At 36.4% G+C, this 15,765-nt stretch overlaps 1 protein-coding gene and 1 long non-coding RNA gene across 2 annotated transcripts; one reads left to right on the top strand and one right to left on the bottom strand.

Moving 5' to 3' along the window:
• The first annotated feature begins 7,603 nt into the window (after window positions 1-7,603).
• On the top strand, window positions 7,604-8,749 carry LOC108948931 (uncharacterized). The gene is made up of 3 exons (XR_001973716.2): window positions 7,604-7,733; window positions 7,809-7,910; window positions 8,458-8,749. It is a non-coding gene; the product is annotated as an uncharacterized lncRNA (long non-coding RNA).
• A 1,085-nt stretch (window positions 8,750-9,834) lies between these two features.
• LOC104118603 (cell division cycle protein 48 homolog) lies at window positions 9,835-15,364 on the bottom strand. The gene is made up of 9 exons (XM_009629880.3): window positions 15,207-15,364; window positions 14,953-15,118; window positions 13,049-13,277; window positions 11,704-12,470; window positions 11,387-11,608; window positions 11,231-11,302; window positions 10,827-11,108; window positions 10,365-10,724; window positions 9,835-10,279 (listed from the first exon to the last, which is right to left on the bottom strand). Exons 1-9 carry the CDS (start codon window positions 15,233-15,235, stop codon window positions 9,980-9,982), a joined length of 2,427 nt encoding a protein of 808 aa, XP_009628175.1. The 5' UTR covers window positions 15,236-15,364; the 3' UTR covers window positions 9,835-9,979.
• Between the last annotated feature and the right edge of the window lie 401 nt (window positions 15,365-15,765).

Here is a 15,765-nt window from a genome sequence, read left to right as displayed (position 1 = left end):
TTCAGATGGCTCCGTATGATGCCTTGTATGGTAGGCGGTACCGGTCGCCAGTGGGTTGGTTCGAACCGGGCGAGGCTAGACTATTGGGTACAGACTTAGTTCAGGATGCCTGGGAAAAGGTTAAGTTGATTCAGGATCGGCTTCATACATCCCAATCTAGACAGAAGAGTTATGCAGATCGGAAGGTTCGTGATGTTGCATTCATGGTTGGTTAGCGGGTATTGCTCCGGATTTCACCTATGAAGGGTGTGATGAGGTTCGGGAAGAAGGGAAAGTTGAGCCCAAGGTATATTGGACCTTTTGAGATTCTTGAGAGAGTTGGAGAGGTGGCTTACAGACTTATACTACCACCTAGTCTCTCTGCAGTTCATCCGGTATTCCATGTTTCTATGCTTCGTAAATATCACGGCGATCTGTCTTATGTGTTAGACTTCAGTTCGGTTCAGTTGGACAAGGATCTATCTTATGTTGAGGAACCAGTGGCTATTTTAGATAGGCATGTTCGAAAGGTGAGGTCAAAAAATATTGCTTCCGTGAAGGTTCAGTGGAGGGGTCATCCGGTCGAGGAGGTGACTTGGGAGACCGAGCATGATATGCGCAACTGTTACCCACACTTATTCACCAGCTCGGGTACTTTTTCTAACTCCGTTCGAGGACGAACGTTTGTTTTAGAGGTGGAGAATGTGATGACCCAAAATATTATCTTTAAAGTTAATAATTAATTTTGTATTCTAAGACCTCAAAAAGCACTATTTATCATTACTCGACTTGCGTACGCAGTCCGTAAAATTTTTCGAAAAGTTTTTATGTGAAAAAATGGATTAAAATGTGAATTAGAGCTTTAAAACCCAACTGAGTTGACTTTGGTCAACATTTTGAGCAAACAGACTCGGATCAATATTTTGACAGTTCCGGTAGGTCCGTTTCGTGATTTGGGACTGGGCGTATGCCTGGAATCAAATTTCGAGGTCCCTAGCCCAAGATATGGAATTTTGATAAAAAATTAAAAGTTTAAGTTCAAATAGTGACCGGATGTCGAATTATGTGCAAACGATCCCGGAGTAAAATTTTGATGATTCCAACAGCTCCGTATGGTAATTTTGGACTTAGGAGCGTGTTCAAAAGTTTATTTGGAAGTCCGTAGTTAAATTAGGCTTGAAATGGCTAAAATAGAAATTTAAATTTCGGAAGTTTAACCGGGGAGTTGAATTTTTGATATTGGGGTCGGAATCTAGTTCTGAAAATTTTTATAGCTCTGTTATGTCATTTATGACTTGCGTGCAAAATTTGAGGTCAATCAGACTTGATTTGATAGGTTCCGGTGTCGTTTGTAGAAATTGAAAGTTTTAAAGTTCATTAGGCTTGAATCTATGCGTGATTCCTGTTTTTAGTGTTGTTGGATGTGATTTGAAGACTCGACTAAGTCCGTATGATGTTTTGGGACTTGTTAGTATATTTGGTTGAGGTCCCGAAGGGCTCAGGCGTGTTTCGGATAGTATTCAGAGTATTTTTCCTTCATCTGCACTACTGGTAGCTGTTGATTTCTGGTATTTTAAACCTTCTTCGCAATCGCGAAGATTGGGACGCAATCGCATAGGTTGGGCTAGTCTGTGCATTGCGATCGCATGGCATTGTTTGCGATCGCGTAAGGTTAATTGAGGGTTGCTAAGTTTTGTGCTTCGCAATCACGTGAATCGGGATGCGATCGCCTAGCTTTGAGACATTGTGACTCGCGAATGCGTGAAGACGGTCACGTTCTCGTAGAGTAACGGAGCAGGAGTGAAGGTTACGCGTTTGCTCTATGCGATCGCGTGAAGAGGACTGCGATCGCGTAGAGCTGAGAACTCTGTGCTTTGCAATCGCTTGAGGATATACACGATAGCGTGAAGAGGACTGCGATTTCGTAGAGCTGAGAACTCTGTGCTTTGCGATCGCGTGAGGATATACGCGATCGCGTCGAGTTAATTTGGGCAGTGGTAATTTGTGCTTCGCGGTCGCGTGTGGATGTTCGCGATCGCAATGAGTAAAAGCCTGGGGAGAATGTTTAAGTTCTGAAAATGGGACTTCGTCCCATTTTCCATATTTAACGATTCGGAGCTCGGATTGAGGCGGGTTTTGGGAGATTTTTAGAGAAAACATCGGGGTAAGTGTTCTTAACTCAATTTTGGTTAGAATACCCAAATCCATCACTGTTTTTATGAGTTAATTGGTGATTTAAGTTGAAAAAGTTTGAAAACTCTCTTGGATAGATTTGAGGATTTGAGGGTCGAATTGTTATTGGAATTTAGTCATTTTGATATGGTTAGACTCGTGGTTGAATGGGCGTTCATATTTCGTAACTTTCACCGGATTCCGAGACGTGGGTCCCACGAGTCATTTTTGAGTTAATTTTGGATTTTTATTGAAAAATATAGTATTTTCTTATAGAATTAATTCTATAATTTTTGTTGACTGTATCGAATTAATTATAACTAGATACGAGTCTAAAGGAATCGGAAAATCGAGGAAAAAGCATACTACTTTGTTAAATAGGAGCAAGTCGAGGTAAGTGACTTGTCTAACCTTGTGTGGGGGAAATTTTCCCTAGGATTGGTATTAATTATAATGTGATGAAAGTCGTGTACACGAGGTGACGAGTGTGTACACGGACTAAATGTAAAGGATTATGTTTTTATAATGTGAAGATCATTGTTGCATATTAATTAATTTATTAAATCTTGTTATATTCTCCATCATTGATTTGAATTGTATACTTTAAATTTGCTTGACCTTTTTCTGCTAATTGTTTTACCTGTTTAGTTGAAACTTGATTTCTTTTATTCTGTTCATTAATTGAAATTGATTTTTTTTTAATTTAAATATTATTAATATGAAGTATTTGACATTTTAAATTTGGTATTGAAGCAACGTATTAAAGATTTTAAAAATATTATTTTTCTGAATTATTTATTCCTGAATATTTGTGTAAGATTTTCATACTCATTGTGATGGAGCCGTGAGCTCTTTATTGTGAAAAAATATTATTGATGACTTATTCTAGCATGAGCCGTGAGCTCTTTATTGTGAAAAACATTATTGTTGAATTATGTTGGCAAGTTAAATTATTTGAGCACTTGAGGTGTAAATTGTGATATATTGTGATATTGTTACGCATGCGGTGGTATAAGGTCTGGGTATTGAAATGCATGCGGTGAGATAAGGGTGTCTTGATACGCGCGGCTAGTAGGGGGAACTACTAGAAGTCATGTGGTGTGATAAGGATGGCTAAAACGCGGGATGCTATTTTGGGAAAAATATTTTCTTTAAAATAAATTGTGAAGGCTCCCGCGATGAGATAAGGAAATGAGATATTGTGAATTTATTTATGATTTAGAACTACGAGGCAGTACCTCGTAAGTGCCCTTGTTGATATTGACTTATGGCCATAGTTGCCTTTGATTATTTGTTTTAATTTTCATAAAGTTGAAAGGAAATTCTATTTTGATTCCACGAGATATTATTTGCCATTATTTTATGTGATTAAATGGTGACATGCTACTTGATTCATTTTCATTGTCATTTTATTTTATTATATTGCTAAACATTTTAAATTGCAATTATTATTTTTCAGTAGGGCCTGACCTGACCTCTCACTGCTCTACCGAGGTTAGGCTTGGCACTTACTGGGTACCGCTGTGGTGTATTCATACTACGCTTCTGCACATCTTTTTGTGCAGATCCAGGTACATCTTATCAGACCAAGCATCAGTAAACTAGCTGTACGAGGAGACTTCGAGGTATATCTGCTAGCGTCCGCAGACTCCGGAGTCCCCCTCTATCTTACTATGTTATCTTCCTTATTTGCTTTAGACTCTGATGTATAGAGAGACATAGAGAATAAATTCTTAGAAGCTTGTGACTTATTTCTACCGGGTTTTGGGAGTTGTAATTATTTGAATTATAGTTTATTTATTTCAAATAGTTATGATTATTCCACATTGATAGGCTTACCTAGTCTTAGAGACTAGGTACCATCACGACCTCCTACGGAGGAAATTTGGGATCGTGACAAGGAGATTGAACATAATTATCTGAATGTGCATAATCACATCAAATTGTGATGCTTCGAACCTCTTTTAAGATATTTGCTACTTCAGAAACAAATCGAGGTATGAATATAATATAGAGAATTTTCTCTAACGTATCTTCATTGTAACCATAGCAAGCCTAAATTATCACTTCTGGTGGTCATAGGCATATAACACTTCTGGTGGTTAATAAAATTTAGTTACAATGAGATATATGAAACATAGCCGCTTCTGGTGGCCATACTCTATTGGAGTTCAAGTGAACCATGAAGTTAAGTCATAACGAGACTTAGGAAATATTACCACTGTTGGTAATTATATATTTCTCATAAACTCTGTTGGAGTTTAGATGGATCTGACATTGTTATTCACTTTGTAATCTTTTATGGAGATGACAACATGATGAAAACAAATATATATAAAAAAAAATAGTTGTTATATGCTAATACGTATACAGAGCACGTAACATAGCAAGTTGATTCAATATCCATTGTCTTCTTAGCCTTCAGATTTGTATTTCAAATCACAATATACCTGCAAGTCCTGCATCACTAGTTGCTTAGAATTAGCACGTGATGGACATAGATAATGAGCATAATATTTCAATCTCATGAAGGAAATCAAAATTAAAATTATAAATTAATAAGCCTTATCTTTGATAAATGACATCAAAAGGATTTCATCTCTTCATAGAGTTGGAAATTAATAAAACAATATGTTGTTCACCACTCCAAGGATGTAACTTTTTACTCAAAATGCTCTGAATGAACTCGGTTTGACCACGCACAAGGGCAGTATGTTGCCTCACAGTCAGGTAGTGATGATGAAATTAGAGACCCGTGCTGATAACATGTTATAAAATAAAGACTGTAAAGTAAAGAAACCGAAGACAAGTATAGAGAGAGATTGATATATTATTCAACTTCAAACTAATGTACATAATGAACTGAATTCTCCTCTATTTATAGAATAAAGGAAGATTCTATGTAAGCTGCTACTGCAAGTTGCTGTGTAAGCTGCTACTGCAAGCTGCTGTGTAAGCTGCTACTGCAAGCTGCTGTGCAAGCTACTTGTAAGCTGCTACTGTACCAGATATAGATAATCTTCTACCAGAGGTAATATTTATCCATAATGGAGTACCCAAAGGATAAGCTTATTCAGGAGGCTTATTTCCAATAGAGTACTAAATAGATAAAAATATTTACAGCGGAGTCCCATATGAATAAGTTTCTTCAAGAATCTTATTTACAACATAGTACTAAATGAAGATCCATAATATAATATATTTATAACAGAGCCAACTTTATTGGCCTTTTGGATCAATTATCCTTACAACTTTTTAGAAGCTTGACTTGCATGGCTACTATTTACTGTTAAGCATCAGATACTTTTATGTTAATTTTTAAAATGTTTTTAAATATTTATTTTAAAATTGTGATTTATAATATGTTTTGTATATTAAAGATACAAATTTGATTGTAAAATTTCTATAATTCAATTGCTGGTCTCAAGCTAAAAATAATGCTCCTACTTATTTATTTTTTAGGGGGTAGGGAAAGGAGAAACGGGGGAGGGAATTATAAGGTGAAGAATCAAATCCTCACCAATAAGGTAAAAATTCAGATAGCTAACTAACTGAGTTACTGAAATTTCCCTCCTACTTATCATTTGAATCCCGCAATCAATGTTAATTCTTTTTAAAGAGAATAGGTTAAATATAGAAAGGAAAATGAGCTTCTTGACCTTAACCAAGGTCTTAAGTTTGAGTTTTGAGTATGAAGTTATTTTTGATAGGGGCACTTTACACTATAAAGTATGATTTTTCAGCACAATTCCCGATTAGTCGGGGCCCAAAAAAATATTGAATACCAAATAGAAATTAAAAATAAAAAGTTTCTTTACATAATTTCTCCACTCTTATTATGTACAACATGAAATGACAGTGATATACAATATTGTTAGTGATTCAAGGAGATCTACCATGAATAGTGGTGTATGCATCAAGGGCTCTAGCCATAGTGCAGATGATATTGATTATTACGGCCGGTTGACAGAGATTTTATAGTTAGAGTTTCCTACATTACCAATCAAACGAACCGTGTTATTTAAATGTTCTTGGTTTGATCCAACACCAAAACATGGTACTCGAGTACATGCACAATATAATCTTGTTGATGTTAACAAAAGAAGGACCTTTAATAAATATGAACCATTTATTATGGCAGTGCAAGCTACTTAGGTGTATCTTGAAACGTATCCTACTCTAAAGAGGAGAACAGATGAATGGTTAGCCGTTTGTAATATAAAGGCACGATCTGTTGTGGAGATTTCAAAAAAAGTAGAACAACCTATTGATTCAGCTTTTCAAGAGGATGACATTCAAGTGCATGTAATTGATATTCTGTAGATGAAATTCCCCATGCATTGAATGATCCGGATGGTTTGCTCATTAACATGGAGGAGGAGGAGGAGGAGGAGGAAGGGGATGATGAAGAAAGTGAATAAACTAAATGTTACTTAAAGTGGTAAAAGTTTATGTTTTTGAATGGATCTAATTTGAATTATCTATTAGAACCAGGAAGGAGGAAAGTACTGTTTTAGTGAATTTGGTTAGTAAGTTAAGTTAGTATTCTGTAAAATTTTGGATAGTTTTGAGTAATTGTATGTTATACGAAGTTTCCACCTTTTCAGTTATGTCCTTATATTTTGTAATTTTTGTTGTACATCTTATATTTTGTATCCACAAAATGAATTGATATAATTGAAAGCTAATACTTAATCTTATAAGGAACTTTGTTGCTTCGGTTATAAGTTGTACATCTTAACTTTTGTATCCACAAAATGAACTGATATAATCTAAAAGCTAATACTTTATCTTATAAGGAACATCGTTGCTTCAGTTATTAAGATGTATTATGTTTAGAGTTATTTCATGAGCTATTTTGTATTTATTCAAAGTTGTGATCCATTGCTAATTAATAAACTTTTAAGAGTATGAGTGACTCGCCATCATCAGTTCCTGGTACTCCTAGTACTCCTGGTACTCTCGGATCTACTATCGGCTCATGCCCATCTAGTCGGTCGGCCATCTCAGTTGTGAAGGAAAAGTAAGAAATAATATTTTTGTATATATGTGTTAACTTTTTAAAATATAAATATCGTGAAATGTGTTAGTTATTTATTTTTAATTTTGTTCAGGTTCGTTCCTAATAGTCATTTTATCTCGAAGACCATCACTGATACCTTCATGGAGCGGCAAGATGCTACTGGTTACACATGGAAGGATGTCTGCCAATCCACTCGTGACTTCTATTGGCATGACTTTGTGGTAAATATCGCTTTCTATAAAAAAATATTATAAGCAATTATTTAGTATATATATGTATTTATGTCACTGATCAAAATCTTTTGTTAGAAATTATACCACTGGAGTTCTGCTGAGGATGCCATAATCAAATATACTTGGAAAAAAGTGGCATCTACCTTGTACACTAAAAAGCTGTACGTTTGACGAAAATTTAGAACCAGACCTACTTTATTAAAGAGCATGTATGGGAAAGCTGCCAGGCCACTCAAAATCGGTGTAGCGAGACTGGTGGTCTAGGCACTGGTCCAAGCAAACATACCAGTGGTTCTAGGTCTACAGTGGAGCATACTATAAAATTGGTATTGAATTTAACCTTTTAATAGAGTAATTATATGACCTTATCTCCTATTTTAATACTGTACTCTATTTTTCAGGCAATAGAATTACGTCGTCCAGCAAATTCATGGGATATATTTAAGAAGCTCCATAAATAAAAGGATGGGAACTTTGTGGATACCTAGTCTAAGACCATTAGTGTAAGTTTCTTTTATAATATTTCATCATTTTATTTGAGAAGGAATAGGAGGAATATTCTTTATGAATTAGCATTTCTCGAATATTACTGGTGCAATCCACTTATTTGAAAAGCTTCTTGACATCATCTCATTTCTTGTTTAATTAGCATTTCATTTCTTGTTGTGATGCAGAAATGAAAACACATATTGTGACTTATTCTACTTCTTATTGTGTATCAAAGAATCAACTTACGAGTCACTGAATATAAGCTTATTTTTACTTAAGAAGAATATCAGCTGAAAGCTTGTGATAGCATCTATTTTGGTCTAGTTTTTTTAGTCTAATATTGAAAATGGTAATCCTATGAGTCTATGACAAGTTGATATATGACAATTATTTTTATGAGTTTCAGAGATTTGCTTCTTTGCATCTTTGATTCAAGTTTTAAACTACATATAATGAACTTTGCTTCTTTATTTGGCTATGTGAGTGAGCTGTAAAACTTATTTATAGGAAAGTTTTGTATATTACTTCTCATTAGTTTGTTATTGTGATAAATGTATGTAGGATAAAATGGAAGCTGCGATGACTGCTGATATTCCGAGCTCATCCGATGATTCACAAGAAGTTCAAAATGCCGATGTAAATCGCCTATACTTTGGATGAGCGAGATGGCATTATCATCTCACCCATTTGGTGTTCCTACTCCCTTTAACAGGGACTCACCAAATGCTTAAGTATTTAACATTGTTAGACTTTAGCTACTTGGATACTCTCTAAGTGTTATTTTAACGTTGTCAGGCTTTTGATTGTTGGATGCTTTGTAATTTTTAATATGTTTAGACTTTTGCTAGTAGAACTTATGTTTTTGCATGTTTTAACTTTGTATGTTTTATTATATATTTCATATTATGTTTGTTATGGTTAGTTGTTGTTAGTTGTCTTTATGCTTTTAGCTAATTTTTGCATAAGTATTATTAATTATTTGTTAAAGCTGAAAGTCCAAAATTAAATTTGTGACAGATCTAGTTGGTCAAAAACTTTCACCAAATTCTTAAATAGTGATGGAAACTAATGTGTCACAAATATTACGTATAATGTGTCCCAAATCTGTCACTAATATAGCTGCCAAATGTGTCAATTTGTGACGGAAATTTTGTCACAATTGTTGTGATTGGATAAATAAATTTGTCTCGAAAACTATTCTGTCACAATTTTTGTCACGGATATATCTGTCACAAATCTATCTCTATTTTCTGACGTAATGAAGCTACATGCAAGCCTCTGTATTGTGACGGACGATTTTTGTCATAATTCTGTCACAAAATTTTGTGAACGGAATTTGATTCGTCAAAAGAAAAATTACGACCAAAGGTTCTGGGACGTCCGCGTTGTGACAGAACCGTCCGTCACAATTTTGCCATTTTCTTATAGTGACGTCTTATTTTGTTCCCACATGGTCTATAAGTTGCAAAGAAAAAGAAGAAAAGTAGGAAGTGTTTTACTTATAAAAGATGGCACAAAAGTCCATTAGTACACCACTAGTAGTACCCTATTTTGGGCATCGATTTAACTAAAAAATAAATGAAATGTGTAGGAAGTACTATATCATTTGGGATACGTGGCTGTGTTTAGTTCAAGTCTCGAATTTTCCACCATCAGACTTGGGATGGTACTCTACGTCCATTAGACTGCATGCCCCCTTTCAAGTAAAAACCCTTTTGTTAAACTAAAAGGGTTACACTGATCTCAAAACAAAATTTCCAACCCAAATGCAGCATTCTAATAGACACAGGAAATTGAGCAAACGTTAGCAGCTGCTAATGAAGTAAAACTATGACTGCATTGCATACCCTGCCTTGGCTTAATCATTTATCAGCAGCAGGTATCAGAGCTCCCCACAAGGAGGAAACTTACCCCATCAAAGCCATATATAGAGAATAATAGAACAAAATAAATCTTATAATTGATAGCTATAGAAGATCCAAATATAAATTATAAACTGACAGCAAAGGAGGGATTTCGAGCCGAGTAATTAGTCCATTTTACAGGGTTGCAATGTAAGACAAGAAAATTAATCTCTGACAAGCTAACTATACAGGTCATCTTCATCTGCTCCACCAGCTGAAGTTGCGAAGGGGTCAGCAGTTCCAGTTGTCCCTCCTGCCGTGCTTGTCTCTGAGAATCGGAATTCAGTACCAAAACCTCTAGACTGCTGCAACGTCTGAGCAAAAGCCTGGTACTTGCGAATATCTGCGTCACTAACACTCCTCCTAGCATACTTCATTGATTCCTCAAAATGAGCAGGCTTGATCTCGGCTACCTCATCATCAACGTCTTCCTCCATGGCCTCAGGATTCTCGCTTCTCCTTTTCTCCCTCTCAATGTCCTGCAAAAACACATATCTATCAGTTTCCCATAATCAATGACTACATTAATAGGTATCAAAGGATGAGAAGATCTAGGGCACTTACTTTCTCAATGTTTTCTCTGATAGCGTATTTGCAAGCACGTTGACAGATTTCTGTAATGTCAGCTCCACTGAAGCCCTGTGTGTACTTCGCTAGAGCTCTTAAATCGATATCCTTAGAGAGGGGTGACTTTCTTAGACACGCCTTGAAAATTTGGTGACGAGAGTCTTCATCAGGGAGAGGAATATAAATCAATTGATCAAGACGACCAGGCCGTAGAAGTGCAGGATCAATAATGTCAGGCCTGTTGGTTGCACCAATAATGAATACAGTCTTCTTAGCATTCATTCCATCCATTTCAGTAAGGAGTTGATTCAATACCCTATCAGCAGCTCCCCCAGCATCTCCCACACTACTTCCTCTCTGAAAATTAGTCTCGTCATTAATAAAAAGAACAAATGATCCACATAGAAGAAAGTGAAGCAAGTATAGTCATAGATTACTGGTTATAAACGAGGTACACACCTGTGTGGCGATGGAATCCAGTTCATCAAAGAATAGGACACATGGAGCAGACTGTCGAGCCTTGTCAAATATTTCTCTAACATTGGCTTCACTCTCTCCAAACCACATGGTGAGCAATTCTGGACCCTTAACACTGATGAAGTTGGCCTGGCATTCATTTGCAATGGCCTTCGCGAGCAAAGTTTTCCCACATCCAGGTGGGCCGTAGAACAGGACTCCCTTTGACGGAGACATACCAAACTTCTCGAATTTCTCAGGATGTTCCACTGGATATTGAACAGTCTGCTCAACAAGTTGAATCGTAAATAAAACAGTTGATATGAATAACATATTGAAAAAATTAAAATGGTCATCTCATCAGGACCCTAATATGAATCACAAGTACGTTCAGTTTATAAAAGTACCTCTTGGAGCTCACGCTTGACATTCTCAAGGCCTCCAATATCCTCCCAGGAAACATTGGGAACTTCAACAACCTGCTCAGCCAAAAGCTACATAGTTAGATTCAAATACAAATTTAGTAGCAACAGAAATAGATAATAAGAGAAATTTAGACATACAGTTTCACGCAAGGCAGAGGGATTGCTCGTTCCAAGAGCAGTTTGGAAGTGCTCATTTGTCACAGCCATAGAGTTCAGTATCTCTGCATCAATGGTCTCATCCTCCAAATCAATCACGTCCATCTTCTCTCTGATGCATTGAAGAGCAGCCTCGGTACACAAAGCTGCTAAATCAGCACCGACATAACCATGTGTGTCCTTGCCAATTCTTTCTAAATCAACCTGCAACGAAAGAAATCTCAAAGTCAACAACATGCAACTCCTTCATGGAAAAGAGAAGATCTGAGAACACTAAAAATTTGAAGACGTGAAATTACTTCTTCAGCAAGCTTCATGTTCTTCGTATGGATACGAAGCACCTCGAGACGCCCCACTTCATCTGGAACACCAATGTCTATTTCCCTATCAAATCTACCAAACCTTCTTAGGGCAGGGTCAATGCTGTTGGGGCGATTAGTGGCACCCATAACAATTACATGGGCACGTGATTTGAGTCCATCCATCAATGTCAAAAGCTGGGAGACAATCCTCCTCTCAACCTCTCCATGTGTCTTCTCACGTTTAGGAGCTATTGAGTCAATTTCGTCGATAAAAATGATTGATGGTGCATTCTTTTCAGCTTCCTCAAATGCCTTCCTAAGATTGCTTTCACTTTCTCCAGCCAATTTTGACATGATCTCTGGACCATTAATACAGAAGAAGAACGCACCAGTCTCATTTGCAACTGCTCGGGCTATTAAAGTCTTTCCTGATCCAGGAGGTCCATACAACAGAATTCCTTTAGGAGGTTTGACACCAATAGATTTGAAGAGTTGTGGGTGCCTTAGTGGAAGCTCAACAAGCTCCCGTATTTGAGCCATTTGTTTACGCACACCCCCAACATCATCATAACCGATTTCATCTAGCCTATTCTCGTCTTCCCTACTTACAGGTTCACCCTCACAAAATATCTCCGTATCAGGGGCTACAACACAGTATTCAGGAGGATCAGTCTCAATAACCTTGAACTCTACACTTCTCATCCCTCCCCTTACCAAGAAAAGATCACCCTTCCTCACCGGTCTGTATGCTTCAAGGAAATAGGCTGCAGATGAACAAAATAAAGAAGCAATAGCATATCAGCATTTGTATACACAACTAGGACAGAAACAGATTACTTTAAGAAGAAACATGAGTGCTGATTATGAACACTCATAAAAACTGCTAGTATACTTAAAAGTCCTCATCCCCAAAAATTTCAAAATTGAGAAGATATTACAATAGATAAAAATGCATGACAAGAGTCTGATCTTGTTTTGCTTCTCAGTTCTCACCTCCAAAATAAAAGAAGCTTCGATGAATCACCACATGGAGCGATACTAATGTTGTTAGTTTGCTTAATATGAATTATAAAGAACATGTGTATAGCAGATTCAATTCAGACGTTCAGATCTAATTAGAAATAGGAAAAGAAGGTTTCATAGGCAAGATGAACGGCACAGAGCCTCTGCAAACAGAGAATTTATCTTACTACAGTATATTATAAGGCAAGTATGGCCTCTTTATTATGTGTATACAACTAATCACACTTCCAAATTCAAAGCAGTAGCAAGGCAGTTCATGCAGGTCCAAGCAGTAGCAAGGCAGTATTAAGAAGAAATCAAAAAACATCTGAACACTTACGTTTTAAGTAAGCATCAAAGAGGTTCCCAGTGACCCCTTCAATGGTATCATCAATGGGAAGAATGTGTACACGTTTGCCATACTTGACATCAGGACACTGATGCACAGAGACAACATCACCAAGTCGAACCCTTAGGTTATTTCTGACAACCTTGTTCATCCTGATCTTCGGCTCATCACAGGTGTCATCAGCAAGAGCTATGCAGATTGTATCTTTTCTCTTCTTACCCTATAAACCAAAACAACGTTTAGAAATTAAATTGTGTATAACCATAAGATCCTCATAATAATCATATGATTCCTATCCCAGCATCCAAGTTATTATCAGGCTCTTCTGGGATCACCATAATATATTGGCATTACAAAGTAAACAAACATATTCTCAAGCCTGCATCTCATGTAGCAGAAAGAAGTACAATCACTAGGAAACCAAACCTACTCGTCTGAACTTGGGGGGAAAACACAAAAAAAGAGCATAAAGAACCAAAAACCTGCAGCATGCGGTCACATTAATCACTCAATCTCTTCAAAGGATACGAAATGAACACAAAAACAGAGCAAAGATAGATTCTCTAAGAGGAACGAACCAACCTTCTTAGCTTTCTTTAAGCAAACTAAACTGATAGTCCTAGAACTTTGAATTTCTCCTCATGTAATTGACTAAGAGCAAACACAAGCACAGGGACCAAATCTTCCTATAGAGCTAATAGTAGCTCTAAAACACCAAAATCCCATGTAACCGTGCACTCCTTACACGTGTATCATTACTACCTTCCTTAATCAATATAAAATTCTCAACCCTAAACACAAATCGCATTGGATATTAAGCCAGAAATTTTTAACAGGAATTCCTATCAAGAAACACCACTAATAAAAGAAACTAATAATTGTCACCTAATTGTAAAGCATGCAGAAACCAGAAATCCAAATTCAGGCTTTGAGACAATCTAAAAACCTATTTTTTCCCCACATTAACCGCCATTATCCTGAAACCCTCATATCATGTGTGAAATTTAACCCAGAAAAGCTACCGAAGTTAAAAAGTTTCACAGCTAAAAAAAAGCAAACTAACGTAACTCAAACAAAACCATGGGTAAAAGTCGAACCTTGATCAAGATTTCAACAACAACAACAACCCAGTATAATCCCACTAGTGGGTCTGGGGAGGGTAGTGTGTACGCAAACCTTACCCCTACCCTGGGGTAGAGAGGCTGTTTCCGATAGACCCTCGGCTCCTTCCCTCCAAGAACTCCCCACCTTGCTCTTTGGGTGACTCGAACTCACAACCTCTTGGTTGGAAGTGGAGGGTGCTTACCACTAGAGCAACCCACTCTTGTCAAGATTTCAGAAACCAAAAAACTAAACAATAACCGCCATTGTCAAAAACCATAGTACAAAGAACTAAAACCCATCAAACCCCTTATATATAACCAGAGAGACTTACACCTACAAATGCTACCAATGTTCAAAACTTGCAGAGCTAAAGTCAGTTAAAAATCAGACCTTATAGAGTGAGACACAATAAGCTTACAAAGTTAAAAACTTGCACAGCTAGACACAAATTGTTCAATTAATTCCAAGCAAAGTCCAAAACTCTCACTTTAACCGCGGATATGGAAAACCATAGTACAAAGAACTAAAAACCTATCAAACCCCTTATACAATGGGTGAGGTTAAAATCCATAAAAGCTGTAACAAAGTTTAATACTTCCACAGCTAAACACAGAAAATTGAAGTAATTGTAACAAAATCATGGTACAAATCAGACCTTTATCAATATTTCAGAATTAAAACATCATCAAACTCGACTTAAACCCACAAAAGCTAACAAAGTTTAAAAACTTGCAAAGCTAAACTCAAAATATTCAATTAATTTTAGCAAAAATCAAGGGTAAAAATCGGACCTTGATCAAGATAGTGTCACCACGAAAAAGCTGAAGCTTCTCCATAGTATCAGGGTGAAGAGCAACAACAGAATTGTCATCGTTGATTGCCTCATCAACAACAAGCCGATTCGGCGACTTCTTCCTCTCCAATATCGCCGTACTATAGTCCCGCTTTGTCCCTTTCCTGTACACATATTTACATAAATACCAAAACAAAATTGAAAATCGCAATGAAGTGTTTCGTTGTTAAGATCTGAAAAAAGGATACTTACGAATCGGAGGATTCAGCTTTGTTAGTCATGATTTTTGCAGAAGTTGATACGTCTCTGAAGAGTTTCTGATTTTGTGTAATGTTTTAGTACGAAAGATCTGCCGAGTTTGGGGAAACGAGGAGTTTATATAAAGAGTAGTGTTACTCCATTTCTTGTTAGGAAAGAAATCCCTTTTTTTGTTTTTTGTTTTGTCCTTTTCATTGTTTAAGAGGGATATTAAGCACTTTTTCGTTTATTTTTAAAAAAGAATCAGTGCTTTTATTTCCTTTCTTGTAATTTTTTTCCCTTTCTGATTCGGATTTCTTATTTGAACAAGTCCAATTTCTTTAAATTTTTTTTCTTTGGGATAGCATTTTCCAGCAATTTAATTCGAAAAAGAAAGGAATTGAAATACACTAGCAACAATAAATTTTAAGTAATAATATTAATAAGTAAATTATTTTCCTATGGCTTGCTTATCTTAATTAAAAGTTAATTTGACATCTGGAATATAGTTATGGTATCAGTTAGTATAAATCAGTCAATCGATGTCATCTCAAATCCAAATAGTTGGAAGCGA

This window comes from Nicotiana tomentosiformis, chromosome 2 (assembly GCF_000390325.3).
Source record: "Nicotiana tomentosiformis chromosome 2, ASM39032v3, whole genome shotgun sequence".
Taxonomy (NCBI): domain Eukaryota; kingdom Viridiplantae; phylum Streptophyta; class Magnoliopsida; order Solanales; family Solanaceae; genus Nicotiana; species Nicotiana tomentosiformis.
This window is presented reverse-complemented; position numbering and strand designations above follow the sequence as displayed.

What these genes read in the sequence shown, in the direction of transcription:
- LOC104118603 (XM_009629880.3), bottom strand. Translation starts at nt 15,235, where the DNA reads ATGACTAACAAAGCTGAATCCTCCGATTC. An exon ending in TCAAGCGTGAGCTCCAAGAG is followed by an intron (nt 11,109 to 11,230) that starts GTACTTTTATAA and finishes CTTGTTGAGCAG; the next exon opens with ACTGTTCAATATCCAGTGGA. An exon ending in TGGATTCCATCGCCACACAG is followed by an intron (nt 10,725 to 10,826) that starts GTGTGTACCTCG and finishes ACTAATTTTCAG; the next exon opens with AGAGGAAGTAGTGTGGGAGA.